Source organism: Ahaetulla prasina, chromosome 15 (genome assembly GCF_028640845.1).
Source record: "Ahaetulla prasina isolate Xishuangbanna chromosome 15, ASM2864084v1, whole genome shotgun sequence".
Taxonomy (NCBI): Eukaryota; Metazoa; Chordata; class Lepidosauria; order Squamata; family Colubridae; genus Ahaetulla; species Ahaetulla prasina.
In genome coordinates this window covers 15,370,498-15,397,391 of record NC_080553.1, presented here as the reverse complement: position 1 = coordinate 15,397,391, position 26,894 = coordinate 15,370,498, and the positions used below count along the sequence as shown (strand labels likewise).

Here is a 26,894-nt window from a genome sequence, read left to right as displayed (position 1 = left end):
TTAGAATTAAGGTAGAAACTTCCTGATAATTAGATAAATTCACCAGCGGAACGGCTTGCCACCAGAAGTATGTGGATGCTCCGTCGCGGGAGGTTTTTAAGAAAAGACTGGACAGCCACCTGTCTGGAACAGTATAGGGTCTCCTGCTTGAGCAGGGGGTTGGACTAGAAGACCTCCAAGGTGCCCTTGCAGCCCTATACCGATTCGACGGCTGCCTTTGAAAGCCGTCTTCGAAAAAAAAACGCTCTTGGCGGTTTGAAGCAAACACCCAACGGCTTTCCCTGTTGTTGTTGTGGGTTTTTTTTCCCCCTCTCTTCCCGAGAACTGCAGCATTTTAATGTTTTTCCCCAACTTCATTAGAGACTTTGCACCAGGTTATGTAAGGCTGCACTTCATTTGCAGTCTAGTGGCTAGGCTTGAATTCCACAAGGGAGGGAGGGAAGGAAGGAAGGAAAGAAAGGGGGGGGAGGGCTCCCCTCCCTGTCCTCCTTCCTAGCAAAAGCACAGGTGGCGCTTTTAAGACACCCCATTCCTCTGGGCATCGGGCCTGCATCTGTGGATGCAAAGGTGTTTTTTTTTCCCCCCTTCCTCTGCCTGCTCTTCCTGCGAGCATCCCTTTAGCAAAGGATGAGTATCCGTGGCCTGCCTCTTATCCTTCACGGCCTCTTCGTTTTGTCAATCTTTAGAGCCCTGACAGTCAAGAGAAGATTTGGAGGGGGGGGGGACCAGTGCCAAAACCCTACAGAGGTGTGAGCAGGTTACCTTTTTTGCCATAGCGTACCAAAACTGGGGAGGGGGGAGCAGGGAGGGGATCGTGACTAGGGGGGGTCATGTCTCCCCTAGTCCTTCTTTTCATCAAACTAGACATCCCCGGTTCCTGCAGCCGTTCTTCGTATGTTCTTAGCCTCCAGTCCCTTCATCTTCTTGGTTGTTCTTCTCTCTGCACTTTTTTCTAGAGAGTCTCCGCATCTTTCCTGATGTTGAGGTTCCTCTGTGCATGTGAGAACGCTCTTGAATCTCCTAGTTCTGTCCCCTCTTCTAACCCATCAGGAAAGTCTCCAGTCAGGATTTAACTCGTGACTTCATTGGTCTTTAAATTACTGCAGAGTTGGAATTTCTGGCCAAGATTCCTGGTCCTACTTCTTCTCCTTCTCCTTCTTCTCCTTCTCCTTCTTCCTCTTCCTCCTCTTCCTTCTTCTTCTCCTCCCTCTTCTTCTCTTCCCTCTTTTCCTCCTCCTCCTCCTTCTCCTCACCCTCTCCTCTTCCTCTTCTTCTCCTCCTTCTCCTTCTCCTCCTTCTCCTTCTCCTTCTTCTCCTCCTTCTTCTTCTTCCTCTTCCTCCTTCCTTCTCCTCCTCCTCTTCTTCTCTTCCTCTTCTCCTCCTCCTCCTCCTCCTCCTCACCCTCTCCTCTTCCTCCTCCTCCTCTTCTTCTCCTCCTCCTCCTTCTTCTCCTTCTTCTTCCTCTTCCTCCTCCTCCTCTTCCTTCTTCTTCTCCTCCTCCCTCTTCTTCTCTTCCCTCTCCTCCTCCTCCTCCTCCTCCTCCATCTCCTCCTCCTCTTCCTTCTTCTTCTCCTCCCTCTTCTTCTCTTCCCTCTCCTTCTCCTCCTCCTCTTTCCTCTTCCTCCTTCTCCTCACTCTCTTCCTCCTCTCCTCCTCCTCCTCCTTTATCCTTCTCCTCCTCCTCCTTGTTTTCGATAGACTTTATTTTTATGGATTTGACCGGATTCATTTGCCGTCCATCTCGACTCTGGACCACCTGTACTCTTGTGTGTTCTTTTTCCACGGGAGGTGGGGAGTGGGGGCCTGGGCCTGAGAAAAAACAAAGAGAGAGTGTGTTTGGCTGGGGCCGGGGTGAGGGTGGAGGGCAGACATGAGCCGGGAATGCTCTCTTTGCCATTGTGCAGCCAGAAGTCATCGCAAGGGGGCGGTGTGCGACAACAACTGCCCGGCATTGAATAACACCGAAGCACAACAGGTTTCTAAATTGCCTCTCGTGATGAATATTTTTTTTAATTTCATTTTGTCGCAACAGTATATGGATGCTATGATGCCAAAGCTGAGGAATCTCGCCTGGTTTCCAAGCACTTGGACGTCCTGCGTTTTCTTCCCTCCCCCTTGTACCTCCCCTCCCCACCCTTTCCTAAGCAGTGCTTCCTGTCTTACATCCCTCTGGAGAATTCTGGCTTTAGCAGAAACCTTGTTTTGTTAATCCTTTAAAACAGGGGTCTCCAACCTTGGCAACTTTAAGACTTGTGGACTTCAACTCCCAGAGTTTCTTTAGCCAGCAAAGCTGGCCGAGGGATTTTGGGAGTTGAAGTCCACAAGTCTTAAAAGGTTGCCAAGGTTGGAGACCCCTGCTTTTAAAAATGAACCAAGTTCCTGGTCAACGGTTTGGAAACATTTGGGTACCACCTTACCTAATTTATATCTGTAAATTACTTCTCCACCTGGACATGTCTTAACAGAATAAAAGAGTTGGAAGGGACCTTGGTGGTCTTCTAGGCCAGCGGTCACCAACTGGTGGTCCGGGAGAAAATTTTGGTGGTCCACGGAAAAATTATTGGCATTTTTTATATTGCATTAAATCTGGAGTCCTCAAACTACAGCCCCTGGGCCGGATACGTGCAATGAACATTTGTGTTGCTGCAGAGAGTCTCCCCCTTCGGAGTCTTTTTGTGCGGGTCAGAGGGGGGCAAAAATTCCAACTTGGGGTCTGTTTCAGCCTCCTGGTGTGGGACTTTGGGCAAAAGCTGGAGGGAAGAGCCGGAGGGCCTCGTTCCAGTGGGACTGCATCATGGCCTGGAACTGGCTGACCATCTCAGCCCGCTGAGCCTCCAGGCGCCAGTACCTGGCCTTGCATTCCCGCAGGTCTTCCCTCTGCTTGGAAAGCCTATGCTCCTAGTCCTCAGTGAGGTGCTTCTACTGAGCCTCCTTCTCAGTTAGATCTAATTTGAATTGAGCTGTTTTGCCAACTCTTTCTCATGGTGGCTGCTTAGCTCCATCAACTGCTTCCTGCTGGGGCCCTAAGGAGCCCGGGTGGGCAGGCGAGGAGTCGTGAGTAGAGGCTGGCAAGGCACCCCTCGATGTGAGTGACATCGAGTTGGCCACGCCCACCCGCTCACATGACCACCTGGCCACGCCCACCCAGCTGGTCATTAGGCAGATCGTATTAGTGGACGGCGGGATTTAAAATTATGAATTTAGTGGTCCCTGAGGGCCGAAAGGTTGGGGACCCCTGGTATATATATTTAGTTAAGAACATTTGGAATTCTTGGTAGATGGGAGTTCTTAAAAACATCCCAACCGTGGTGGAAAGCAGAACAAACGGAAGGCAACTTGGTTTGAGAAGAAGGTTTTTCTAACTTCCTAACATTGTTTCCTGGTGCAGGTAAAGTGGAAAGGAAAGGATCTCTTCGACCTGGTGTGTAGGACGTTGGGACTCCGGGAAACGTGGTTCTTCGGGCTGCAGTACATGATTAAAGACACGATAGCCTGGCTCAAAACTGACAAGAAGGTAAGGGGATTTCAAATGCCCAAATGTCTAGAACGGGGTTTTCCAACCTTGGGAAGACTTATGGACTTCAACCCAGAATTCCACAGCCAGCACAGGGAAGAGAATAGAATAGAATAAAAATAGGATAGGATAGGGTAGGATGGGTAGGGTATAGGGTAGAGTAGGGTATAGGGTAGGTAGGGTAGGGTATAGGATATAGGCTATAGGGTATGGTAGAGTATCGGGTAGGGTAGGGTAGGGTATAGAGTAGGGTAGGGTATAGAGTAGGGTAGGGTAAGGTAGGGTATTGGGTAGGGTAGGGTTCTTTATTTGCCAATTTTTTTTTTAATTTACATTTATATCCCGCCCTTCTCCGAAGACTCAGGGCGGCTTACAGTGTATAAGGCAATAGTCTCATTCTATTTGTATATTTACAAAGTCAACTTATTGCCCCCCCAACAATCTGGGTCCTCATTTTACCTACCTTATAAAGGATGGAAGGCTGAGTCAACCTTGGGCCTGGTGGGACTCGAACCTGCAGTAATTGCAGGCAGCTGTGTTTTAATAACAGGCTTCTTACCAGCCTGAGCTACCACGGCCAATGTGATTGGACACATAAGAAATTTGTCTTGGTGCACATGCTCTCAGTGTACATAAAAGGAAAAGACACATTCTTCAAGAATCATAAGGTACAACACTTAATGATAGCCATAGGGTACAAATAAGCAATCGAATCATACTAGGAAACAATATAAATCGTAAGAATACAAGCAACTTAAATTAAAACAAATTCCTCCCATCACAAATTCCTCAGTTACCTCTTTGGGTGGGGGGGGAAAGGCACCTTCGGGACAACCACGACTTGGATGACTTAAGAATCCCCATAGACATTCTCTCTCTTTTTTTAAAAAAAAAATTCAGCCTACCTAATTTAAGAACGTCCCAATTTCCCCACCTCGAAAAAGGCAGAGAATTGCACTTTTAACCTACCCTCGTCAAAAAAAAAAAAGCCTTCAAGGGTTGCCTTGGATAAGAAAACAGTTTTGGGCAGCTTACCTGGAGGACGAGCAAATAACATGGTCCGCACCTGTTGTCGAGCAGCCGAAATTGTTTGACCTTTGATCCTCGACGCCTTCATCTTAGGAGAATGCCCTCGATGTCACTTCCTCTAATTGGACACGTCTGCACAGACTAACGAGACGCTCCAGCGCCCGGCTGGAACATCTGCTGAAGAGGACAATGGGCTTCCGGGATCACGGCCGAGCATCTCGTGGCTTTCTGGTCCAGCTGCCGTTCCCTAATTAGCCGGGATCCTGTTGTCTTTGGGAAGCATCTGAAAATAACAAAGCTTGAACTCTTAGGCAAAGAAAACAATTACAAGGGTTGCCCGGACCGATTTTTTTTTGTTTTTTTCTTTGATCGAGGCGGGTTGGCCGAATTTTTATTTTTCATTATTTAGAACCGTGATGGCGAACTGACGGCGCCCTACATTTCTGTCACTTAAGTGAGACCGTTACTGAGTTTTGCCCCGTCTTAACGACCGTCCTTGTCAGAGGTGGTTAAGTGAATCACGGGCGGTTGATAAAGAGATTAATCAGGTCGTTAAGCGAATCTGGTTTCTCCGTTGACTTTGCTCGTCGGAAGGTCGCAAAAAAAGGAGATTTTGAGCGGTCGCTAAAATGGACTGTCGCAGGTCGAGGACGGCCTGTCTAAAAACCTTGATGGCCCCTGTACGCAAACTTTAGTGCCTCTTAACTTTCTTTTTCTGTTTGAAAAAAGAAAACAGACAGCCTCTCTTCTCTTCCTTCCGGAAGAGCATTAAATTACTTTTTGTTGACGGGTGTGATGTTGAAAAGGAAAAGAACACAACGGTGACTCGGTTTTAAATATCACAAAAATGCCAGGACGCTTCTGTAAGCGAGCAGAGTCGTTCTTGTACACCAGGATCTTCTGTTGACGGCTGAGCTTTTATTGGGTTTTTGGTTTTTTTCTTCCTGATGGGTATTGATCCGTAGAGTCAGGTAGAACATGACTTCCAAATCCTTGACTCCGCTTTGGTGACCTTCCACTTCTGGAGAGGAGACAAGAGAAGGAGTTGAGTTTCCAGGGTACATGATGCGCTTTGCTGTAGAAAAGTGGAGGGCGATTTGAATTGGGTGGTAAAAAAACCCCCAGAGGATTGAAGGTGTCTGGACCTCCAGCTGTGCTTCGTAACCAGAATTGAGACCATACATGTCACGGTTTCAAGTAGGGGTGAAATCTACTTACCTTCCTTACCGGTTTGGAAGCGCAGGCGCCGTGTCATATACATGCTCAGATCCTCTGCGGATGTGCAAAAAACCTTTCTGTGTAGGTGCAGAGGGTACAAAACACATTACTTCCTGGTTAAAACTCCTTAGGGTCCCAACAGGAAGCAGTTGTTGGAGCTCAGCGGCCACCAGGAGAAAGACTTGGCAAAACAGCTCGGTTCAAACTGGATCTGGCCGAGAAGGAGGCTCGGCAGAAGAGCACCTCACTGAGGACTAGGAGCATAGGCTTTCCAAGCAGAGGGAAGACCTGCAGGAGTGCAAGGCCAGGTACCAGCACCTGGAGGCTCAGCCGGTTGAGATGGTCAGCCAGTTCCAGATCATGATGCAGTCCCACTGAAACGAGGCCCTCCGGCTCCTTGCCACCAGCGGCGCTTCCCTCCAGCCTTCACCCAAAGCCCCACACCAGGAGGCTGAAGCAGACCCCAAGTCGGAATTTCTGCCCCCCTCCAACCCACACAAAGAGACCCCAAAGGAGGAGACTCTCTGCAGCAACACAACTGTTCATTGCACATATCCGTCCCAGGGGCTGTAGTTTGAGGACCCCTGATTTAGAACCCCTGATTTAGGGGCTAGGACGTTGAGCTTGTCGACCGAAAGGTCAGCAGCTCAGCGGTTTGAATCCCTAGTGCTGCAATGTAACGGGGTGAGCTCCCGTGACTTGTCCCAGCTTCTGCCAACCTAGCAGTTTCGAAAGCACGTAAAAATGCAAGTAGAAAAAATAGGGACCACCTTTGGTGGGAAGGTAACAGCATTCCGTGCGCCTTTGGCGTTGAGTCATGCCGGCCACATGACCACAGAGACGTCTTCGGACAGCGCTGGCTCTTCAGCTTTGGAACGGAGATGAGCACCGCCCCCTAGAATCGGGAACGACTAGCACGTATGTGCGAGGGGAACCTTTACCTTTTTTAAACAAATGCAAATAATTTTACTGCCGATCACCAAAACTTTCTCGCGGACCACCGGTGGTCCACGGTGGTCCAGTCGGTGGCCGCTGCCCTAAACCATGCCTTAAACCAACCTGGCCGAAGAGCGTAGCAGTTAATAAAAGACGAATCCTGCAAAGATTTTTACCATTTCATCAGAGCCTTTCATCCTTCTGCAGGTGCTGGACCATGATGTCCCAAAGGAAGAACCGGTTACTTTTCACTTCCTGGCTAAGTTTTACCCAGAGAATGCCGAAGAAGAGCTGGTCCAGGAAATCACCCAGCACCTATTCTTCCTACAGGTAAGGCCTTTTATAAAGGGGGGGGGGAAACAACTGAAACCTCCTCAGCCTCCGGAGATGCATTTTCAGATTGTAAAATCTGTCTCGCTTAGCGATGGAAATTGTGCTCCCAGTTGTGGTTGTGTAAAAGTCGGGGATTACCTCTAGACCAGGTGTGTCAAACTATATTTCATTGAGGGTCACATCAGGGTTGTATTTGATCTCTGAGAGATGGGTGGGCATGGCCAGATCAACATCACGTGTGTTGGGGGCGCCTTGGTGGTCCGAGTACTCCGCCGAAAACAGGCTCCCGAGCTGGGACGGCCTCCTGCAACCCTCTGCCAGCGAAAATAGCGCTCGGGAGGGCTGCCCGCGGTCCTCCCGAGCTCCGTTTTCACTGGCAGAGGTGAAAGGACCATGGGCCGATCCTTCACTGTTCCCACGGCGGCCCTGTGGGCCAGATCTGCCCCCCAGGTCTTGAGTTTGACATCCCTGCTCTAGACAAAATGTTACATGCGCCCTACGTTGGGCTACAAATCAGGGCTACAATCCAGCAGGTTCTGACAGGTTCTGAAGAACCGGTAGCGGAAATTTTGAGTAGTTTGGAGAACCGGCAAATACCACCTCTGGCTGGCCCCAGAGTGGGGAGGGAATGGGGATTTTGCAGTATCCTTGCCCTGGAGTGGGGAGGGAATGGGGATTTTGCAGTATCCTTGCCCTGGAGTGGGGAGGGAATGGGGATTTTGCAGTATCCTTGCCCTGGAGTGGGGACGGAATGGGGATTTTGCAGCATCCTTCCCCCAGGAGTGGAGAGGGAATGGGGATTTTGCAGTATCCTTCCCCCATGAGTGGGGAGGGAATGGGGATTTTGCAGTATCCTTCCCCCATGAGTGGGGAGGGAATGGGGATTTTGCAGTATCCTTCCCCCATGAGTGGGGAGGGAATGGGGATTTTGCAGTATCCTTCCCCCATGAGTGGGGAGGGAATGGGGATTTTGCAGTATCCTTCCCCCATGAGTGGGGAGGGAATGGGGATTTTGCAGTATCCTTCCCCTGCCATGCCCACCAAGCCACACCCACAGAACCGGTAGTAAAAAAAATGTGGATTTCATCGCTGGTGCAAATCCCGCTTCCCCACTGCTGGGAGAAAGCGAAAGGGGAGCCACAGTTTCATCCCTGCACAGAGAAAAGTATATTGCAGTTTTCGTATTTGTACAATAGTGCGCAATCCGACAACTGACAACTCTAGAAAGAGTGCAGAGAAGAGCAACCAAGATGATTAGGGGACTGGAGGCTAAAACATATGAAGAACGGTTGCAGGAACTGGGCATGGCTAGTTTGATGAAAAGAAGGACTAGGGGAGACATGATAGCAGCCTTCCAATATCTCAGGGGCTGCCACAAAGAAGAGGGAGTCGGGCTGTTCTCCAAAGCATCTGAGGGCAGAACAAGAAGCAATGGGTGGAAACTGATCAAGGAGAGAAGCAACTTAGAACTAAGGAGAAATTTCCTGACAGTTAGAACAATTAATCAGTGGAACGACTTGCCTTCAGAAGTTGTGAATGCTCCAACACTGGAAATTTTTAAGAAAATGTTGGATAGCCATTTGTCTGAAATGGTGTAGGGTTTCCTGCCTGGGCAGGGGGTTGGACTAGAAGACCTCCAAGGTCCCTTCTAACTCTGTTGTTATTATTATTAACTGGAAAAACAAGGGAGTGGAATCCTTAACATATCCGCAAAAATCTTGGGTTAATAAATGGCACATAAAACTGCCTCGGTGTTATCCGAGGTCTAAAAAAAATAGATACAAGCCAAGCTGAATTAGAGCTTAGAACAAAATCACTAACTTTCTCGGCTCCCTCCATTCCTTAAGTCAGTGTGTTCCTGCCAGGATGTTGCAAATTCTCTCTGGTATTTAAAAAAAAAAATACAATTAAAATGGTTTTTAAAAAAAAAGAATAGACCCAGCCAAAACAAACTTGGCTATTTCTTTCCTAGAGCTACGCTTATGCATTTCTAAAGAGCTCTTAAGAATATATTAAATCTTTAATTTACATATGTATTGAAGAGCAGGATCACTCTTCAAACCCTGTTGCAGGAAGAAGGAAAAAAAAATGAAATCTCTTCTCTATTTGTGGTGGGGAGAATGAGATGAGATTGATGATTGTGTTAAGCCCGTGTCTGAGCAGAGGTGGCTAAAAAGAACAGTAAAATAAAGATAGAATTGATTTGAATTTTTTTTTTAATTTGAATTTATATCCCGCCCTTCTCGGAAGACTCAGGGCGGCTTACACTATGTTAAGCAATAGTTTTCATCCATTTGTATATTATATACAAAGTCACCTTTTTATTGCCCCCAACAATCTGGGTCTTCATTTTACCCACCTTATAAAGGATGGAAGGCTGAGTCAACCTTGGGCCTGGTGGGACTTGAACTTGCAGTAATTGCAAGCAGCTGTGTTAATAACAGACAGACTTTGTCTGCTGAGCCACCAGAGGCCCATAGGGAGCACCCAACGCAACTGGGTTTGCCTTAGCCACCTCTTCAAACCTTGCTTTTAAAATTGGGTGCCGGGATGAAAACTTTGCTTTTGATTAGGCGCAACGCAACCGCTCATATTTTATGCCCTTTTAACACCGTCGCGCAACCTCTTTGAAAGTTCTCTTTTGAGAGGACTTGAATATTCTCCCAAAACATTCCTGTTGGATCCTTGGTTCTGCGGTTTGCATTTCTTAAAAACAACAACAACAACAACGACGAAACTGGGGAGGCGTGCTTACTCCTCAGTGTTCAGCGAGGCTTAGTAATATATGTACATTCAGGGTGGCAGCTCAAGAATTATAATTGGTAATTAACCGGTTCGTTGGAAGCTGCTTTGGTGGGGCCTGGAGGCCACCTGCTCAGTTCTTCACCATCTTGACATTTCGTTGTTGCCTCATTGTACCTCAGAATTCTTGATGAAGGTATCTTTTCTTTTATGTACCCTGAGAGCGTATGCACCAAAGACAAATTCCTATTCTATTCTATTCTATTCTATTCTATTCTATTCTATTCTATTCTATTCCATTCCATTCCATTCCATTCTATTCTATTCCATTCCACTCCACTCCACTCCACTCCATTCCATATTTTCTATTCTATTCTATTCTATTCCATTCCATTCCATTCCATTCCATTCCATTCCATTCCATTCCATTCCATTCCATTCCATTCCATATTTTCTATTCTATTCTATTCTATTCTATTCTATTCTATTCTATTCTATTCTATTCTATTCTATTCTATTCTATTCCATTCCATTCCATTCCATTCCATTCCACTCCACTCCACTCCACTCCACTCCATTCCATTCCATTCCATTCCATTCCATATTTTCTATTCCTATCCTATCCTATCCTATCCTATCCTATCCTATCCTATCCTATCCTATCCTATCCTATTTATTCTACTCTACTCTACTCTACTCCACTCCACTCCATTCCATTCCATTCCATTCCATTCCATATTTTCTATTCCTATCCTATCCTATCCTATCCTATTTATTCTACTCTACTCTACTCTACTCTACTCTACTCTACTCTACTCTACTCTATCCTATCACACTTGGCCAATAAAAAATTCTATTCTGTTCTGTTCTGTTCTGTTCTGTTCTGTTCTGTTCTGTTCTGTTCTACTCTACTCTACTCTACTCTACTCTACTTTACTTTATCCTATCCTATCACACTTGGCCAATAAAAAATTCTATTCTATTCTATCTATTCAGGTGAAGAAACAGATTTTGGATGAGAAGATCTACTGTCCTCCAGAGGCATCTGTCCTTCTAGCATCCTACGCCGTACAAGCTAAGGTAAGCCTTGGTTCATCATTGGGGTACATTCCTGCTTCTGGCCCTGCTTTCAGTCTAGAAAACTTTCAGTCCTGCTCTCAGTCTAGAAAACTGATTAAAATGTGAGGATTTCATTCTCTGAAGGAAATAATGGCTTATTTTGAAGACCTTGTTTACATTTCGCCTCCAGAACAATTACATAAGGACATTTACAACAGGGGTGTCCAGTCTTCGTAACTTTAAGACCTGTGGATTTCAAGTCCCAGAATCCTGCAAGTTGAAGTCCACAGGTGTTAAATGTGCATATTGTTGTGGCCTGTCGTCTACCAGCTCCTCTAGCAGCCAAATCGGAGGAGGCGCTGGCAGTGTGGGAGTTAGGGCCAGCATCAAGACAACCTGAGAGCTCTGAGGGGGAAGAGGGAATGGAACTGGCAGAGAGAAAGAGAGAATAGGATACGATAGGCTTTTGTGGGGCAAGGCTAAGTGAGAGAAGGAGATAGGATAGGAGACGTTTCTGTGGGGCATGAGTGCAGGAGAGAAGGGGGATAGGATAGGGGAGGCTTCTGTGGGGCATGGCTGAGGGAGAGAAGGGGGATAGGAGAGGGGAGGCTTCTGTGGGGCAAGGCTGAGGGAGAGAAGGGGGATAAGATAGGGGAGGCTTCTGTGGGGCATGGCTGAGGGAGAGAAGGGGGATAGGATAGGGGAGGCTTCTGTGGGGCATGACTGCAGGAGAGAAGGGGGATAGGATAGGGGAGGCTTCTGTGGGGCATGGCTGAGGGAGAGAAGGGGATAGGATAGGAGACGTTTCTGTGGGGCATGGCTGAGAGAGAGAAGGGGGATAGGATAGGGGAGGCTTCTGTGGGGCAAGGCTGAGGGAGAGAAGGGGATAGGATAGAATAGGCTTCTATGGGGCAAGGCTGAGGGAGAGAAGGGGATAGGATAGGATAGGCTTCTGTGGGGCAAGGCTGAGTGAGAGAAGGGGATAGGATAGGATAGGATAGGATAGGATAGGATAGGATAGGATAGGATAGGATAGGATAGGCTTCTGTGGGGCAAACCTCAGGGAGAGAAGGGGATAAGATAGGAGAGGCTTCTATGGGGCAAGGCTGAGGGAGGAGAGAAGGGGAGAGGAGAGGCCCATCGTAACTACTCATTCATTTTCAAGCTTTAACTGTCAATTTATCAAGCCCCATCACATAGTTTCATATATCCAGCTAGTCTCTTCATAAAGGTTTTCAGAGGATATTGTGTTGCCCCCCCCACCCCCAAATGTGTGACCTGCTATTAATCCACATGGACGAGTGTTTGCCTTGGGCTTTTTGCTACCTGCACATCACGTCCTTGAGCGAGAAGGGGGGTGTCAAGGAACCTTAATTGGCAAAAGGCCACTTTTGGGGGCAGACTTCCGTTGCCTCTACCTGTCGGATTCAGAAGTGATTATTTCTGAGTGTACCGAGACCTAAGGGCCTTTTTTCTCTTCCCCCCCCTTCCTTTGTCCTTTTTAACCGCGTCTTTTACAAAACCTACTAGGGCATGAGAACAAATCCTGCTGCTTTCAGGGCAAGGCCCGTCTTAGTCCAGCATTTTGGTTCCCATCTCTCTGGGGTGCATGCCAGAAGGAGAGGTAGACATTTTTTTAAAAAAATATTAAATTTGTACGCCCGCCCCCTCATCTCGCTATCAAGCGATACTGGGTGGCTTACAAGGCCACAATTAACAAAATAAAACACTTGGGATGAGAGCCGGTTTGAGCTAGTGCAGAGTTCCCCAAACTTTCCAGCTTTGGTGGACCAGAGGAGGATGAGGTGGAGGGAGGCGGGGACAGAGGATGTTTCCGTTCAAGTGGTTGCGCGGACCCAGCTCCCCAAATGCAACAGATCCTCTATTGTTGAAGCAATGATGCCATTATTAGAAGCGCCGGCAGCCCAGCAAAAAAGTTTCTCTCTCACTGCAGGCTAACAAGTCCGGCAGGCCGGAAGCTGAATAGTTGTGTGCCACATCTATTCATCTCCGCCCCCTGCCTTTAACCCCCAGAGCTAGGGTGGGGCTTTGCTAGCAGCGGTGGCTCTTCCGTCCCAAGGACCGGCCCATAGATTTCCACTGCTCTCCTCTCTTCTGCCTTCTTTGCATCTGCAGCTGTTCCTCCTCTTCTTCATCAGCCACCTCCAGACCTGGGGGGCTGTTGACTCTCCATCTGAGGGCTGACGGACGGCCCAGGTTCCATCTCTGTCTCTCTTTCTCTCTCTGCCAGCTCCATTCCCTCTTCCCCCCTCGGAGCTCTCAAGTTGCCTTGATGCTGACCCTGAGTCTCACGCCTCCTCCTCCTCCTCCTCCTCTGATTCGGTTGTTGGAGGGGCCGGTGGCCGACAGGAGCGGTGGGCAAGCATATGTGTGCATTACAGGCTCTTCGATTCTGTGGTTTCTTGGTCCCTGCCCAGTTTTTCCGTTCTTTATTTGTTATTTCTAAAAAAAAAACTAACCCACACCCATGCTGCTGTCTTGAATATCAACGGAAACAGTTTTGGTTGGTACAAGGAAAAGCAGATGTCTCGGCGACAGAACAATAATCTACAAGTATAAACATAAATATGAATCAGTGTTCTTTCGAGAAGAACCGTTTCCCTGGTGCTTGCAAAAGAGGTAATTTAATTGAAAAGCTTTGTGTGGGTTTTCTTGCAACTTAGCTGGTGTTTCAAACCAGCATCTCTTGAAATATGTATGTTCCCCTTTGTCTCTTCATCTATCTTTTGGAATCTGAAGCCCAATTCACTGGGAGGAAAAAAAAAATCCCTTTTAAATTTTTGTTAACCAAGAGCCAGTTTGGTCTAACGGTTAAGGAACCAGGCTAGAAAACCACAGACGGTAAATTCTAGTCCCACCTTAGCCTAGGTGACTTTGGGGCAATCACCAGGAGATGGTGAGTTCTAGTCCCCCGTTAGCAAGAAAGCCATCTAGGTGACTTCGGGGGAATCACCAGGAGATGGTGAGTTCTAGTCCCCCCTTAGCATGAAATCTGGCTGGGAGACTCCCAATCACCAGGCATCTGGGAGTTCTAGTCCCCCCCCCTTATGTATGAAAGCCATCTGGGTGACTTTGCAGCAATCACCAGGAGATGATGAATTCTAGGCGTCCCCCCCCCTTAACATGAAAGGCGTCTAGGTGACTTTGAGGCAATCACCAGGTGACGATGAATTCTAGTCCCCCCCTTAACATGAAATCTGGCTGGGAGACTTTGGGCCAATAATCAGGAGTCTGGAAGTTCTCGTAAACCCCCCCCCACACTTATACATGAAAGCCAGTGGGTGACTTTGGGCCAAATTTATAAATAATTCCCTGGCGAACATATCCAACACCTTCCTCTCATTTTCCCTACAACAGCAACAAGTCTTGTGTGGCGGGTTGGGTTGAGAGAGGGCAACTGCCTCCTCCTCCACCTCTTCCTCCTCCACCTCCTCCTCCTCCCCTTCCTCCTCCTCCTCCTCCTTATTTGTACCCTGTGACTATCATTAAGTATTGTACCTTATGATTCTTGATGAGCGTATCTTTTATTTTATGTTCCCTGAGAGCAAATGCCCCAAAGACAAATTCCTTGTGTGTCCAATTACACTTGGCCAATAAAAAATTCTATTCTATTCTATTCCTTTGTATTAACTTCTTCGGGGTGAGGGGTGGTGGCCGTCCTGTTCCATTTGAATTGGGGGTGGGGTCTGGTGGCCTGAATTCTCAATCCTTAATGGTTTCCCTGGCTCCCTGAAGGGTATTGGCTCTTTGATGACGAATTGTACGAACGCCCTGGAATAATGATTCGGTATACTACTCTGTAACCCAATTTAGGTAAAAGGGCTCTTGGCAGCCAGACAGGTCTGAGATGCTTCCGGCTGCCCCTCTTAAATCTTGCCTCCTGTGAAAGACCTTCACACCGCGGTCAAGTTCATTAAGCAGAATCCGCCGCAGGAAAGGATGGAGGGTTGCCCTCCGTAGCTGTAAAAGGGCTCCCGGGGGTGGTGGAGTGGGGGGGGGGGTTATTTCTTAATGCTTTCTGTTGGAATGGAGACAGAAACCAGCAGTAAGGAATCTTTGTGGCCAGGCCAGAGAGGGGAGGTAGGCTGCAGTGTGTGACTACGGAAGACGAGAATGGAACGGTATCTGTGGAGGTTCACAAGTCATCCAGGTCAGTGTCGTGACCCAGGCCCAAGTAGGGAGTAGGAAACTCAGTCAGTGTAAAAAAACAAACAAACTTTATTAGAACAGCTGAGAATTAACTTCATTCTCAGCGTGGTTCAACTAAATTAAAGCAAATTCCGCCCAAAACAAAATTCCTCAGTCATATCACAAACCTTGGTCCAATTAGGCAAACCGCCAAAGGCCTTTCTTGGCAAAAGTTCAGAAGATGGCGATGCGAAACAAATGCAAGAAGACGAAGCTATCAATGTTGTTTTCCGGCAAAGAGCCCAAATGCCCGTTGCTGGTCTTTTAAGCCTTAATGGGAGGGGCCAATCACCTCTTGGCCTTACTCCTGAGTCGTCCTCTTTGCTTGAGCTGCTCTTGCCTTCTGGCAGCTCTTCTCATGCGTGCATTAGGAACAGGCTCCTCCCGTTCCTCTGCCTCACTACCATCAGCCTCTGGAGGCCCTGGAGTCCGCACCTCATTCCCCGATGACCCGGGCCCCACCTCAGCCTCCAACGCAGAGCGCTCATCTGGGCCTTCCCCAGCCTCCAGGACTGGCCCATGTTCCTCTCAGCCTCATCGCTGTCCGAGTCCATTGAAAGCTCTGCAGGCTGCTGGCGGACCACAACAGTCAGATCTCCAACTTCGGCAACTTTAAGACTTGTGGACTTCAGCTCCCGGAATTCATCCTCAAGAAGCTTGTGATTCTGAAAGGAGAGGCGGGTGTAAACTTTTGGAAATTGCCAGCAAGGCATCCTACATAAGTAAGAAGAGTCTGAATTATTGTAGCCAGTTGGCTGCCGTGCCTAAGGCGGGACTAGAGCTCACCGTCTCCTAGTGATTGGCCCAAAGTCATGGAGCTGACTTTCATAATTAAGGCAGGACTAGAACTCACCGTCTTCTGGTGATTGGCCCAAAATCACCCCGCTGGCTTCCATGGCTAAGGCAGAGCTAGAACTCCCAATCTCCTGTTGATTGGTCCGAAGTCATGGAGCTGGCTTCCATGGCTAAGGCAGAACTAGAAGTCACTGTCTCCTAGTGACTGGCCCCAAATCACCCCGCTGGCTTCCATGGCTAAGATGGAACTAGAACTCACCATCTCCTGGTGATTAGCCCACTGGCTTCCATGCCTAAGGTGGAACTAGAATTCATTGTCTCCTAGTGATCGGCCCAAAGTCACCCAGCTGGCTTTCATGCCTAAGGCGGGACTAGAAACTCACAGTCTCCTAGTGATGGGCTCAAGGTCATCTAGCAGGCTTTCCTGCCTAAGGCAAGACTAGAACTCACCGTCTCCTGGTGATTGCCCGAAAGCCACCCAGCTGGATTTCATGCCTAAGATCAGACTAGAACTCACCATCTCCTGGTTTCTAGCCTTTAACCACTACACCAAAACCAGCTCATCAGATTGATTTTTTTGTTTTGTTTTGTTTTAGGAAGCGGCAGACTTGCAGAAGGAGTAATTATATAGAGATGAGTCCCCTATTTGAGATCTACCCAGTACAGCTTGTGCCTTTCTGAAGAAGAGGGGGAGAGGTTGGGGAGGGGTGCGGGGGGCGGGGGAGCATTGTACTTGGCAGCGATTCTTCCTTTTGTCCTCCTTTCCACTTTGTTCCCCCCTCATTCCGAATCCAGCCACGGTTATCTTTTCGTGTTTAGTCAGGTCTTAGATGTTCGTTGTGTTTTTTTTTCCGCAGATCCCATTAATTTTCCAAATCTGATCCTTTCCATAAGAAGTGGAAGGCGTCGTATCATTAGACCGGGCCGTTTCCCTTTGTGCTCCAGTTCTGCAGCCCTGCCATAAATATTGCCTTGACGTGAAATCGTTCTACTTCTATTTTAATTTTTTCTTCCAAAGATCTAAGGGTTATCCCAGGAAAGCTTCAGAGCTGGAACCGGCGGGAGGCTCAATAGGAATTTCAAACGATGGGGTTTGCTCTCTTTCTCTCTCTCTCTCTCTCTCTCTCTCTCTCTTTCTTTCATTCTCTCCCGAGTGGAATCAGTTACATAATAGATATCTGCATGCCGAATTCATCCGTGAGCCGCTGAACGCAGCTATTTTTCCTTTCCCCCCCCCTCCACCTTCCTCTTCAATTTTTAGTTAGCTGGGTTAAGAGCCAAAAGCAAGCAGCATTTTTAGCCTCTCTGCTTTTTGTCCGTTTGTTAAAACCCCCAAATCCGTGCACACAATCGTTTTAATGACTGGCTTCCTTAAAATCGAATCTTTAATTGTGGAAAGGAGGAGTTCATTCAGCTATAGAACAGAATAGAATAGAATAGAATAGAATAGAATAGGGCCGGTGAATAGCGCAGGCTGGTAAAGCCTGTTATTAAGAACACAAAGCCTGCAATTACTGCAGGTTCAAGTCCCAGCAGGCCCAAGGTTGACTCAGCCTTCCATCCTTTATAAGGTAGGTAAAATGAGGACCCAGATTGTTGGGGGGGCAATAAGTTGACTTTGTAAAAATATACAAACAGAATGAGACTATTGCCTTATACACTGTAAGCCGCTCTGAGTCTTCGGAGAAGGGCGGGGTATAAATGTAAACAAAAAAAAAAAAGGATTAAGAATAGAATGGAACATGAATTAAGAATAGAATAGAATATGAATTAAGAATAGAATGGAACATGAATTAAGAATAGAATAGAATATGAATTAAGAATAGAATAGAATAGAACATGAATTAAGAATAGAATAGAATAGAACATGAATTAAGAATAGAATAGAATATAAATTAAGAATAGAATAGAACATGAATTAAGAATAGAATAGAATAGAACATGAATTTAGAATAGAATAGAATAGAATATGAATTAAGAATAGAATGGAACATGAATTAAGAATAGAATAGAATAGAACATGAATTAAGAATAGAATAGAATAGAATATGAATTAAGAATAGAATGGAACATGAATTAAGAATAGAATAGAATAGAATATGAATTAAGAATAGAATGGAACATGAATTAAGAATAGAATAGAATATGAATTAAGAATAGAATAGAATAGAACATGAATTAAGAATAGAATAGAATAGAACATGAATTAAGAATAGAATAGAATATAAATTAAGAATAGAATGGAACATGAATTAAGAATAGAATAGAATAGAACATGAATTAAGAATAGAATAGAATAGAGCATGAATTAAGAATAGAATTGATAGAATAGAATAGAATAGAATAGAATAGAATAGAATAGAATTGAATATGAATTAAGAATAGAATAGGATAGGATAGAATATGAGTTCTATCCAAGAATGGAATCGCCCTTCTAGCACTGATGTTGTTAGCTACTTAGCTAACGTCTGCAGGAAAGCCACCGGGCTCAGAGAGCGCCAAGGATCCTTCCGTCTTCCTCCTCCAATCTAGGCGCTCGCCTCTCACAATTGTCCTAACTTCAGAAATCCCTCTTTGTCTTTGCAGTACGGAGACTACGATCCCAGCGTTCATAAGCGCGGCTTCTTGGCTCAAGAGGAGTTGCTTCCGAAACGGGTAAGGATGATGGATTTCTAAGCTGGGGCTTAGCGCAAGGGGGCCCGCCATGGTTTGGGAAGCACGAGTCTTTCTTTTCCAAAGCACCTGAAGGCAAGACAGGAAACCAAGGATGGAAACTCATCAAGGAGAGAAGCAACCTGGAATTAAAGAGAAACTTCCTAACAGTCAGGACAATTCACCGGTGGAACTCCTTGCCACAAGAAGTTGTGGCTGCTCCATCGCTGGAGGTTTTTATGAAGAGACTGGACAGCCATCTGTCTAAAATGATACAGGGTTTATTTTTTGAGCAGAGGGCTGGACCAGAAGACCTCTAAGGTCCCTTCCAAACTCTCTTATTCCATTAACCAGATCTGCACATCCATTGCTGGTTTACAGGAGAGTAACCTTTGGAGATCCACCTCCAGAATCCCTTCCAGATCAATTCTGATTCTTGAGGTTGAACTTCATCCGGCTTTGATTATGAACGGTGTTTCTCAACTTGTAAGGCATGTGGATTTCAACGCCTAGAATTCTGGGAATTGAAGTCCACACAATCTTTTAAGTTTCCAAGGTTGAGAAACATTGGATTATGAGACTGCATTAGGGGACTGATGGCTAAAACATACGAAGAACAGTTGCAGGAACTGGGTATGTCTAGTTTAATGAAAAGGAGGACTAGGGGAGACATGATAGCAGTCTCCCAATATCTCAGGGACTGCCCCAAAAAAGAGGGAGTCAAGCTCTTCTCCAAAGCACCTGAGGGTAGAACAAGAAGCAATGGGTGGAAACTAATCAAAGAGAGATGCAATTTAGAACTAAGGAGAAATTTCCTGACAATTAGAACAATTAATCAGTGGAACGACTTGCCTGCAGAAGTTGTGAATGCTCCAACACTGGAAATTTTTAAGAAAATGTTGGATAGCCATTTGTCTGAAATGGTGTAGGGTTTCCTGCCTGGGCAGGGGGTTGGACTAGAAGACCTCCAAGGTCCCTTCCAACTCTGTTATTCTATTCTATTCTGTTCTGTTCTGTTCTGTTCTACTCTACTCTACTCTACTCTACTCTACTCTACTCTACTCTACTCTACTCTACTCTACTCTACTCCCTATGAAACTTTTCAGTTAAGAGAAACTCACAGCCAGGCAAGGTTGGGCTGTGAGTTAAGGTTCTTTTTCCCCCCAATCCTAGGTGATAAATCTCTACCAGATGACTCCAGAAATGTGGGAAGAAAGGATCACAGCCTGGTATGGCCAACATCGAGGCAGAGCCAGGTGAGTGACTTAAAAGGGACAGGTAAGCACAGGTAGTCGTTGACTTAGCAACCATTCCTTTAGCAACTGTTGAACAGTCACTGAAAAGAGTCACGGCCATTTTTTTTTTAAAAAAACAATTTTATGTATAGTTTTTTTCTTGGTGCTTGGTTGACAAAGTATCGTCTGGGTCGATATATTTTACACACATAATAATAGTCATGTTTGTTTAGATTTTTTTTTTTTAGACTCGAGGACATTTTTAATGCAACCTCTGCAGCATCGTGGTCAGATTTTGGATGCTTGGCCACTGACTTGTAATTACGACGGTTGTAGTGTCCCAGGGTCATGTGATCCTCCTTTTGTGACCTCCCGACAAGCCAAGTTCATGGGGAAGCCAATTTCCCCTTAACAGTTGTGCTACTCACTTAACAACCGTGGCAGGGAAGATCGTAAAACGGGGCCAAACTCGCCGAACAACTGTCTTGCTTAGCCACGGAAATTTTGGCCTCAAGCTGGGACAAATCACGGGAGCTCACCCTGTTACGCAGCACCAGGGATTCGAACCGCCGAACGGCTGAACCTTTCGACTGACAAGCTCAATGTCTTAGCCACTGAGCCACCCTGTCCCTCGAAGGATGATAGTGACGGGAAATTATTTGGGGCTGGGGATTAGTCATTTTTTTTCAGTTTTAGACATTGGGCTTACCCTAAACCTGCCGCTTGGTCTTTTGCTACCACGCTTTGTCACCTTGGCTGGAAAAACAAGTTTCTCAATCTTCGGAGAGATTATGGGATCTGCTACACCATGTTTGATTTCTGTTCTTGGGTGCCTGCCAGAGGCTTTTTCTCTCTCTCTTTCGGGTTAAAAAAAATAATAATAATAATAATTGTCCCCTAAACTTCCTTCCCACACCCAATCTCCCTTTGCTTTGCTTTGCAGGGACGAAGCGGAAATGGAGTACTTGAAAATCGCGCAGGATTTAGAGATGTACGGTGTGAATTACTTCGCCATCCGAGTAAGTCCGTCTAGAATTACACAGCGTGAATCGCTCTGCAGTTTGGGGTGTTGATGGGGGATGGGGGGGGGGGAAACGGGGGACGATGAAGCATTCAGGCCGAATCCCGCTCCCATTTGCCAAGAAGCGTTCTGTGGCTTTTCGAGTAGCGTTTCCCCTGTCGCTTCACCTATGGGCCAGAAGGAGATTATTATTTTTTTAAATTTGAATTTATATCCCGCCCTTCTCCGAAGACTCAGGGCGGCTTACACTATGTTAAGCAATAGTCTTCATCCATTTGCATATTATATACAAAGTCAACTTATTGCCCCCAACAATCTGGGTCCTCATTTTACCTACCTTATAAAGGATGGAAGGCTGAGTCAACCTTGGGCCTGGTGGGGCTTGAACCTGCAGTAATTGCAAGCAGCTGTGTTAATAACAGACAGACTTAGTCTGCTGAGCCACCAGAGGTCCTCTTTCTTTCTTTCTTTCTTTCTTTCTTTCTTTCTTTCTTTCTTTCTTTCTTTCTTTCTTTCTTTACTTTTAATTTCCTTTTAATACAAACATCCCATCTTTCCTTAAACTGTGTGTCGACTGAGTATAAAATTCTTTGTGCCTTAACAATTCAACTTACCACCGCGTTCGTTAAAAACCATTACGCATCACGGTAAAAAGAGTTGTTAAGATGATGTTAAAGGTTAAGTATCAATGTTATCATATTATTGTTATCACATTACGGCGATGACCTATTGCAGTAAAGATGTATAAATATGATTATTTAAACCTAATTGCACCCACTGTTTGATGAAAATGGAATGTTATATAAATAAAACAGAGGTGGAAATCTGTGTGGCTGATACGCTGCACGGCTTCAAGTGGAATTAAGTCTCCCCGTCTAATTCCTCCCCCCCCCCTTTTTTTTCTTCTTCTTCTTTTAGAACAAGAAGGGGACAGAACTGCTTCTGGGAGTCGACGCGTTGGGCCTCCACATATACGATCCAGAAAACAGGCTGACCCCCAAAATCTCCTTTCCTTGGAACGAGATTCGCAATGTCTCTTACAGTGATAAGGAGGTAGGCCCGAGCTGTAGAAACACGGAGAACGCAAACAATAATAAAATATAATATAACAACAGAGTTGGAAGGGACCTTGGAGGCCTTCTAGTCCAACCCCCTGCCCAGGCAGGAAACCCTACACAATCTCAGTCAGATGGTTATCCAACATTTTCTTAAAAATTTCCAATGTTGGAGCATTCACAACTTCTGCAGGCAAGTCGTTCCACTTATTAATTGTTCAAACTGTCAGGAAATTTCTCCTTGGTTGTAAGTTGCTTCTTTCCTTGATCAGTTTCCACCCATTGCTTCTTGTTCTACGCTCAGGTGCTTTGGAGAAGAGCTTGACTCCCTCTTCTTTGGGGCAACCCCTGAGATATTGGAATAGTTTAGGTCGTGGTTTAGGTCGTGGTTTCCAATATGTTTAGAGATATTGGAATAGTTTAGGTCGTGGTTTGAACGCCTTGCCGTGTGGGTGGCCTAGAGGCGGAGCTCACGCCTCACAATCAAGGAGGCCGTGAGTTCGATCCTAGATAGAGGCAGATATTTCTCTCCCTGGGCGCAACGAGGGATATATCTGCTGAATATAACTCCGTAGTGGCGATAGGAAGGGCATCCGGCCAGTAAACACTCAGCTCCATTTGGTTGCCCAAGACTCCACCCAGCAAGGGATTACGGGGCCTTTAAAAGAGGATGTGGTTTGAACACCTGCCTGGTTAAAATTTATTGGAAACCACTTCTGGGGTTGGTGCTGTTGAGACGATAAATAATACAGGTAATCTTCAACTTACGACCACAATTGAGCCCAGAAGCTCTGTTGCTAAGTGAGAAATTGGTTAAGTGAGTCTTGCCCCGTTTTTACGACGTTTTTCTTGCCACGTTTGTTAACTGAATCACTGCAGCTGTTAAAATCAGTCACACGCTTGTTAAGTGAACCTGGCTTCCCCATCACCTTTGCTTGTCAAGGAGGTCGCAAAAGGGGATCAAGTGACCCCCGTCGTAAATAGGAACCTGTTACCAAGTGTCCGAATGTGAATCACGTGACCACGGGGATGCCATGACGGTCATAAGTGTGGAAAAAATGGTCGTAAGTCACTTTTTTCAGTGCCGTTGTCACTTCGAACGGTCACTAAGCAGACTGTTGTAAGTCAAGGACTGTCTGTGATTGTGTTATGTTGAAATCCCACTGGTGGAGGGCACGTTGAGTGAAAAAAGTTAATCCGGAACTTAAAAGTGTATATGTCAATTCGCCTTCAGGAAGTGAGGGGAGCCGAATGTCAACTCGCAAAGAATCCCTGGCCTCTGCTCGCGAGTTGCCACAGGCAAGGGGGAATGGGAAACCCACGAAACAGCACAGCAGCCAAAGACAGATGCACATTCCAGACTTATCTCTGTCAAGGCTGTCTCCCAGGGTTACCCACAGCAGCTGGAGGGGAGTGATCTCTACAACCCGTGAAACTCCTCTGTTGTGAATGTGATTGATGACGCACCCTTGTGGGGAGGGGGGAAATAGGAAATAGGGAATTACATGGGGTCAGAGTTGGCTTCATTTGGGAGCCTGCCGACACGAAGCGCCTAATAAATAACTGGATTTCTTTTGAAGCTCGGCTGGAGGCTCATGATTTAATTAGGGCATCCATCGGAACCTTGACCGCATAAAGGAAATTCAGAATCTCTCCCTTCTGGAGGGTATTCTCGATTTTGGATCAGTGCGAATTTTTTTTCCTCTCTCCCTCCGTCCGCATTTCAGTAAGCCTTTGGCTTCTCGTTTGGAACTGATGAACGTTTCCTGGCTGTGCTTAAATTAAGTCAACCTCCCTTTCCCAGGTCTCCTCTCCTCCGGATTTCTAATTGCCCTTTCTACTGTGTTTATGTACAACGGCACAATTGGAGCCCCGGCTGTCCGGCAGCCCTTAAGTGAAATTTTCTAAGTGTTGCATTTAACAATCCAGAGGCAATCGAATTCGGAATGTGGACAGGAGCCTTCACGCGATGGGTTGAGGTTTTTAAGACAGGCAGAAGCACTAATTTGCAGGAGGACTTGTTTTCTTAACAATAGGAAAAGAATAAAGAGGACTGCGAGAGATAAACGCTACCTAGAACAGGTAAAAAACAGTCCCAGTTTGGAACATTTACACGGCCGAATGCTTAAGCATTGAATTTGTGGATTTTTTCCCTCCCCTCTTTTAAATAGATCTTCACTGTAATACATCCTTGACTTAACAGCCACAACTGAGTCCCGAATTTTCCACGGCTAAATAAAAAACAATCCACTTCCCAAATGTCTCTACTCAGCAGCAGAAACGTCGGGCTCCAACTGTAGGTCGTAAGTCGAGGGCTACCTGTATAACACCTGTGTGGCATACATGCGTGATTCTAAAGGCTAAAAGGAAGCCAACCAGACCTGGGTCGTCTTAATGTCAGGACAACAATGCAGGAAGAGAGAGAGAGAGCTGGAAGTCTCTTCTCTCGGATGTCAACAGACCGATCTTTCGAGGGACACCGCTGTCACCTTTGATCACGATAACGAGATAATGGGCAGCTCGGATAGGATGGGATGCAGAGCCTTAAGAACGCTTCCCCTCGACGCAGGGGAGGTGTTTAATCTAGCATAGGAATTACTGAATGTTTCCCTGGAATTGAAATACCCTTTTCCTCTGCCCATTGTTGGCAGAAAATTCAAGAGGGGGGATTAGTTTGGGGGCCAGGGGTGGGTGGGTGGGTTTCCTCTCAAGGGAGCTAGGATCGAAGGCAGCATCTCCTTCTCCAACTACCAGCTAAATGACAAAGCGGGCATCGCTCTTTTTTTTTTTTTTTTTGTCCCGCAAGATGAACCATTGCTGATCCTTTCTCTAAACACTAACAATTAGAGCGTTTCCTTTTCTCCTGGCAAAACCTTTGTCAGTGGCACAGGGATTCTGTGCGTGTGTGTGTGTGAGAGAGAGAGAGAGAAAGAAAAAGAGATAAAAAGAAAGAGAGAGGGAGAGAGAAAGAAGAGGGAGAGTAAAAGATAATGGAAAGAAAAGGAGAAAGAAAAAGACTGAGAAAGAGCGAGAGAAAGAAAGAGACAAAGAGAGAAAGAAAAAGAGATAAAAAGAAAGAGAGAGGGAGAGAGAAAGAAGAGGGAGGAAAAAAAGTTGATGGAGAAAAAGAAAAGGAGAAAGAAAAAGACAGAAAGAGAGAGAGAAATAGAAAAAGAGAGATTAAAAAAACAAAGAAAGGGAGAGAAAAAGACGATGGAGAAAAAGAAAAGGATGAAAGAAAAAGACAGAAAGAGCGAGAGAAAGAAAGAGACAGAAAGAGAAAAAGAGATAAAAAGACAAAGAGAAAGGGGGAGAGAAAGAGATGAGAGAGAAAGAGAGAAAAGAGACAAAGAAAGAAAAGGAGAAAGAGAAAAAAGAGAGAGAGAGAAAGAGAAGAAAGAAAACAGAGAGAGAGAAATAAGCGAGATGAAGTAAGGATGTGTTTCCCATTGTTGTTGGTTTCTTCAACTAAATCTTCCATCTAATCCTTGTGCCTTGGTTAGCGATCAGCTGCTGTGTTCTCTTGCATCTTTATAAAGTAATGTTTTCGTTTCCCATCCAGTTTACAATAAAGCCTCTGGACAAGAAGATTGACGTCTTCAAATTCAACTCCTCGAAGCTGCGTGTGAATAAGCTGGTAGGTACCACGTACCTTGTTAACGCGGGAGCCATTTCCCCTGAGCAGAGAAAGGTTTCCCTTTTCTGCGCTGAGACATGCTTGCATGCTGCAGATACAAACGGGTAAACCTGTGGTAGCGTCCAGAGGTTTGCAGCTGAACTGGCAAGCCACAGCCAAGACTCAGCGATGTAGGCCCCAAAATGGGAATATTTATCATATTCCAGCTCAGAGCTCTCCAATCTTGGACTAGAATGGAGCCACATGTTTATTTATTTATTTATTTTATTTGCATTTATATCCCGCCCCTTCTCCGAAGGCTCAGGGCGGCTTACACTATGTCAAGCAATAGTCTTCATCCATTTGTATATTGCATACAAAGTCAACTTATTGCCCCCAACAATCTGGGTCCTCATTTTACCTACCTTATAAAGGATGGAAGGCTGAGTCAACCTTGGGCCTGGGACTTGAACCTGGAGTAATTGCAAGCAGCTGCTGTTAATAACAGACTGTCTTAGCAGTCTGAACCACTCAAGGACCCTGGCTCTTTGTGGCTCTTTGGGCCCTCTGCTGTGGCTCCCTGTTGGGTGATCCCACCACTGGCTGGCCCCGCTCCTTGCCTTCCCCTCCCAGTCAGTCCTCGCCGGCGGGTGATGGAGAAGTGGCCGGGGCAGAGACAGAGAGATACAGAGAGAAAGGAGGAGAGAGAATAGGGAGGGAGGGAGAGAGATATGTCAAAAGGATTTTGTGGTTCCCGGTGTTTTTTAAGAACTGGTTCTCTCCCCTAATGACTGGCTGGGTGGGCGTGGCTAGGGGGTCATGTGACTGGTGGAAGTGAGTGATGTCGAGTTGGCCACGCCCATCCAGATTTTGTGGCTCCCGGTGTCTTCTTTTCTGTGGGAAATGGGTCCAAAGCTTTACTCCCAAGTCGCCCCTTTTGTTTTAACTGCTCTTGCCTTCTGGCAGCTCTGTGCATGCGTGCACAGGAAACAGGCTCCCCCTGTTCCTCTGCCTCGCTGATGTCCGACTCTGGAGGCTCCGGAGGCAGCACATAACTCCCAGATGGCCCTGGCCCCCTCTCTGCCTCCAACGCAGAGCCTTCCCTAGACTCCAGGACTGGCCCACGTTCCTCCCCAGCCTCCTCACTGTCCGACTCCGCTGCCAGCTCCGCAGGCCGCCGGCGGACCACAACACATCCTCCATGCTCGGCTTTCTAAGGTTCTTAGACAAACCGCCAGGTTGAAACCCCCCTGACCATTACCCTAACAAGCAGGAGCAAGTGTTGTGATTTGTCAACCTCTGGTTGCCCACCTTCCTTACGAGGGATATTACTTTTCTGGCGGATTAGGGAGCGAGAGAGGACAGGACAAGGGTCTGTTTGGATTTTGGGTAAGTGGCTCTAAATCGTGAGCGAAAGGCCAACTTGACAAGGCATAATCCACTGTTGGCTCAAGCAGCAGGGCTTTGTTTGAGAACCCTT

The 26,894-nt window shown here is 46.5% G+C and overlaps 1 protein-coding gene across 6 annotated transcripts in view; it reads left to right on the top strand.

Moving 5' to 3' along the window:
- The window catches only part of NF2 (NF2, moesin-ezrin-radixin like (MERLIN) tumor suppressor), an 81,368-nt gene that overhangs the window by 13,162 nt on the left and 41,312 nt on the right, over positions 1-26,894 (top strand). For all 6 annotated transcript variants that reach the window (XM_058158400.1, XM_058158403.1, XM_058158398.1 and 3 more), the window contains 8 exons: positions 3,389-3,514; positions 6,905-7,027; positions 10,769-10,852; positions 18,422-18,490; positions 19,661-19,743; positions 20,666-20,741; positions 21,662-21,796; positions 25,361-25,435. In XM_058158400.1, the coding sequence (XP_058014383.1) occupies positions 3,389-3,514; positions 6,905-7,027; positions 10,769-10,852; positions 18,422-18,490; positions 19,661-19,743; positions 20,666-20,741; positions 21,662-21,796; positions 25,361-25,435 (771 nt within the window). The remainder of the gene's footprint in view (positions 1-3,388; positions 3,515-6,904; positions 7,028-10,768; positions 10,853-18,421; positions 18,491-19,660; positions 19,744-20,665; positions 20,742-21,661; positions 21,797-25,360; positions 25,436-26,894) is intronic.